Here is a 4991-nt window from a genome sequence, read left to right as displayed (position 1 = left end):
CTTTGCAGAAATAAAGTTTTAAAATAAACTTTGTTTTATTCTTTTAGAACCTGGGTTGGGGGGGGTGTGTACGGATGTATCTATATATGTCCCTTTTTTATGAGGAGGCTGTCAGGGTATACATGCTGAGAACTTCCTGAATTTCTTTCCAAGGTACGCGATGGTATCCTATGCAGACGTGGGGAGAAGTTAGTTAGGTGTTTGTATTTTGTGCTTGATTGGTGAATCTAGAACTACCTAACTTACATGTCATTTGACCCATATGCTATTTCTGCCTTAACTTGGGCGGCTTTAAACAAACACGAGATTTCTCCCCAAGAAAGAACAGAAGCTTGTGTGGCAGGTGAGCAAAGGGGACAAACTGGCCTGCAGCTTGGCCCTCGACCTCTCCTGTGAGGCCTGCCAGCTAGGGATGGTTTTCGCATTGATTTTTTTAAATAAATTTTTTTAAGAATTTTATTGAGTCAGTCAGTCGCACTGCACATTCCCTGACCAGGGATTGAACCTGGGCCCCAGGCAGTGAAAGCGTAGAGTCCTAACCACTGGCCAGCCAGGGAATTCTCTACATTGATTTTTTAAAGGTTGTTTGACAACCACACTAATCCTAAAATACTTATTCTACCTGACTGACTGACTTACAGGAAAAGTTTGGCAACTCCTTCTTATATTTGACTATACGTGCTTAAATACTTTTTGCTCACCATCAAATAAGGTCTTTCCTATGTGCCCCTGTGTACATACCTACTCTCCTGCTGTTGAGATAGATAGATAGGTACACCCTGGAATGTGCTAAGAGCGCCCAAACTGAAGAAATCCAGTCCTTGTAGATTTTTAAAGCTTTGACAGCAACTACACTGTAGAGTTTTCCTAGTCCTCTATTTTAGAGGTTAAAAAAAGGGTCTGGCTACATAAAACTCGTCTTCTGTCACCCAATCTGAGTGGCTGGTGCCCCATCCCTTCTTTCTTAAATCATACAATAATGAAACTTTTTTAAGGCACAAGGAACAGTATCTACAACTGTCTTTGCACTTGATAGGCATTAAGGTCACATGGGCAACAAAAGAATACACAGAAGCTGTTAAATTTATCATACATATTTACTTAATCTATACAGAATTGAGTAGGTAAAATCAGATTCACATTAGTGAAAAATCTCTACAAAATGTCTTTGAAAAGCAAAACAAGACTGCCTCAACAATTCGTATCCTCATGAAAGACGTGGGCTGTAAAAATAAAGCAGTGTGTTTAGCACAAACTAGAAGATATCTGCATCATTTTTTCACAGTTATTTCCATCTACAGTCTGAAAGAGGTAGATTTTTCTGCAACACCTGAGAATTGAATTGATAACCAGGTGTAATAAAGGCAGTTGCATACATAACTAAAAAATACTGGTCTCAAGACCAAGAAATGTACTCCTACAAGTCTGAGGATGAAATGGTCCATTATCCAAGACCCAAGTTTTCTCTACTCCTTGGAGTCTCCTGCCACTATAAATAATATACATCAAGATTCCATGATGGTGCAACAAATGCAGTTGAAGCAAATTTGACATTTCAATCTTTCCTGGGCCAGCCTTAGTAGCATTACAGTGTTCTAGAATGTGGTAGAAACAGGGTGTGCTACAAAGCCACAACACTGGGCTGGCGAGGTGATTGCTTTAGGAGCGTGTCCTTCTCAGAGGGTCCCCTTTGTATTTATTCACAGGGTAATGGGAGGAGAGATTCTGAAAGGATACCAATTGCACCCCAGAGAGAATCCATGTCCTTTAAACACCATGAGAGCATCTAGCTAAAAATACACAGTAAGCCAAAAGCAGCAGGCCAAGTACTGTAAATCACGTCGCTTTATAAAGCCCTTGAAAATATGCAACAGGTCTGTTACAATCTTCCACACAGGACAAGCACCACAAAGAAACGTGGCGGGCTACACAAATGGCTTAAGACAGTAAGAGCTGTACATCCAGCAGAGCGCTTGTGAAATGGGATCATTAGTACTAATTTTACAGTAGAGTGTATTTCTGATGTATACCTCCATTTCCTCTCAGGGAAATGAGTCCAGTATTTCATTTAGTAACCGAAGGGTATATCTATAAAAGGCTGTTGGAGGAGGATGTGTTTGTTTTTGCTTCCGACTCATTTTGACAGTAATTCGATAAGCAACTTTGTGGGTTTCTTTTCCTTCACTGTCTGGCCCTTTGATTAACATGACTGATGGCGGAAGCTTAGATATAATCCGCCACTCCAGGCGCTGTTGCCTATCTACTGGACAATTTTCAATTCTTCAACCCAGTTTAGACCATGAACGTGACAGGACAAATAAAACTTTAACAAAGAGAAAAACCCTTTTAACTGGACAGAAGAGAGTTTATTCGGTCCAGTAAGCAATATAAGAAGTGTCAGTTTGATAGTTTTGCTCAGTGGAATGTGCTAACATCAGTTCTAATAGAGCCTTTTTATTTCATAAAGTATTTCAATGCAAATTATACCAGGGACAAAGTCAGAACTCTCATCAGTGCAGCCTGGTTAATGATGTGTATAAGCTCGACCACATGTGACATTGTGAAGAACAAAGGAAGTTAGAGAGCAAATCCAAAAGTGATGTGCTGCATTTCCAAAGTCCCCCATTCCAAGTGTAGACACCTTGGTAATACTGGTTTTTACTAAAAAAAAAAAAACCCCAAAAAACCACTAAGAAAAGGGGCAGAAACAGACTGAAAGCATAAGTAAGAAATAGATCCTGGCTACTTAACTCTCTGCCAAGTTTCCTCAAAGTTAAAAATGCTGGTTCCAGTCTTTCTGTTTTAGAAATGGAATCAGTTTCAGTTAGCATGATCATAATTAAAATTCCCTTTAAAAAACCCTGGAGAACGGTGCTGTTTGGACTGTCGGAACAGTTGGACACCAACTTTCAAGCAGCCAGAAGGTAGTGGAGGGACTTCCGCTTAAGGAAAGCCACACATGATTTTACCCTCATCGTCTTACACTGACTGACAAAGGACTGTCAGTGGCAGCTCTCCGTGGGGAGTGGAGGATGCGCACCCAACTCCCAAGTGAAAAGCAAACAAACCACCAGGCTCCCCACACAGCGGGCATCCAGGTGGTCCAAATTCAGATACTGCTTCTATCCTGAAAACAGAGCGATGGGACTGTTTTTAATCACATAAACATTAGCCCTGTCTCTCCAGTGATTTGCCTGTATATACTACTTTAAAAGTTACACCTTTATGTACATATTCTGCCAAAACCAAGTCTAGGCTTGCGGCCATCTCAATTTGTCAAGTGATATAAATATCAAAAAGCTAATCTGAATCAAATATGCTATGCTTGTTTCTGACCCAAGCCTAGAGTTTTATTTTTACTTGGCATTTAAAATGGGCTATTAGACAAATATCTAATCATCTTGATATTTTTCTTTGAGTAATATTAATTGGGGGGGGGCAGGATGTTTAAACGAGTATTGTTTTCACATCAGGAACCATTATCAGGGACTTCCCTGGCGTTCCAGTGGTTAGGACTCGGTGCTCTCACTGCCGGGGCCTGGGTTCAATCCCTCGTCAGGGAGCGAAGATCCCACAAGCCGCGGGGCGGGGTGGGGGGGTGGGGGGAACCGTTATCAGAACAAAGTTCCCTTGTAATGGTCAGCCCTGGTGAGTGACATTTTAATTCGGACAATTCTGTGCAAGCAGCAGGGGAGAGGGAGAAAGGCAATGAGCACATGCATTCCGATGAAGGGGAAAGAGGCAGATGTGCAACACAGCTGAGGAAAATGTAGAGAGTAAAACTATTCAAACCTGCCAAGCAGCCTCCTGTACCACATAAGTCCAGTAGTTCTAAGAAAATACAGATATGGTAGAAAAAGTAAGAAAATTTTCACCACAAAACCAAGTTACTACTAACAGAGAAAGTTATACACAAAATAGAGCTCTCGATACAGTGATCATACTTGATCTCAGTCAACTGACTCGATGCTGGGCCCGGCACCCGGGGACTCGGCCTCCGGGCTGACACGGGCAGTGCTTTGCCAAGCGGCGCTGGGCTCCTCGGCAGAAGCCGGGGCAGCACAGGGCTGGGCCCCGGGCGGCGCTGGGCCCCCGCCCGCCGCCCTCCCCGAGACCTGCTCCTTCAGCACCTCCACCTTCTCACTGAGCTCGTTCCTCTCCGTCTGCAGGGCCCGGCACAGCTTCTCCAGCCGTTCCAGTTTTATGTGAAAGGCTTTGTACTCTTTATCTCGCACAGTTTTCTGCAAAGAGGAAAAAGCAGGATTTATGTAACCCAACTGAATATGAATTAGGTTACCGGATACAACAAATTTAAGTCTTGTTGGATCACCTCTTGAACATGTTCAGTTTCTTCAACGCCTCCCAACGTCCCACCACCTGCCTTCTGCACACATAGCTACAGACACCAATTAACGTGGTTCTGGGGTGACAAAAATGAAATTCCCTCTGTCATGTTTCTTAAAAAGAACCAAAGCCCACTTTTAAAAGCATTTTGTATTGATGAATTACTAAGGAAATTTAAGATACTCTCCACCAAAGACTAGCAGACAAAAAATGAAGGGCCTGCTTAAAAAAGAGGAGGACTCATCTTATTTCCACCTAGATTTCTCTTGTTTTTACCAATCCTCAGATAAGAACAGGATTTAAGGTGTGATATTTAGTGTTTGCAAACAGTACATCTCAGCTTCGTAAGACTGGCAAAAAGTACTATGCTACCTTTTCGGAAAGAGTAAGTCGAGGCGGAGGGAGAGGCACCCGAGTCAGTGGCCTGTGCTGGCACCGGGAAACCTGGCCCAGGCTCGGCCAGGTGGGCGCCTAGTCGGAAGGCAGATTCCCCAACCCTCAGCCCCAGACCCAGTCAATCAAACTCCGGCTGGAGCCGGACAAGCCAGGTCTTACAAGCCAGGGCTCCTCGCCGGCTGAGCGGTGGGAAACCCCACACCTCACCCGGGACTCTACCTACGACTCCTGCCGGGACAGATTCCACTCAG

The 4991-nt window shown here is 43.6% G+C and overlaps 1 protein-coding gene across 4 annotated transcripts in view; it reads right to left on the bottom strand.

Annotated features, from left to right (window-relative positions):
* The window catches only part of TXLNG (taxilin gamma), a 72835-nt gene that overhangs the window by 16652 nt on the left and 51192 nt on the right, over positions 1-4991 (bottom strand). For 2 of the 4 annotated variants that reach the window (XM_061177773.1, XM_061177774.1), the window contains one exon: positions 1200-4241. In XM_061177773.1, the coding sequence (XP_061033756.1) occupies positions 3951-4241 (291 nt within the window). In that variant the 3' untranslated portion in view covers positions 1200-3950. Of the gene's footprint in view, positions 1-1199; positions 4242-4991 lie in introns of those variants that run through there. The other 2 variants (XR_009698865.1, XM_061177775.1) reach the window with 2 other exon arrangements.

The sequence above is a fragment of the Eubalaena glacialis genome, chromosome X, assembly GCF_028564815.1.
Source record: "Eubalaena glacialis isolate mEubGla1 chromosome X, mEubGla1.1.hap2.+ XY, whole genome shotgun sequence".
Taxonomy (NCBI): domain Eukaryota; kingdom Metazoa; phylum Chordata; class Mammalia; order Artiodactyla; family Balaenidae; genus Eubalaena; species Eubalaena glacialis.
The sequence above is the reverse complement of the archived record's forward strand: the minus strand, read 5'-3'. Positions and strand labels throughout refer to the sequence as shown.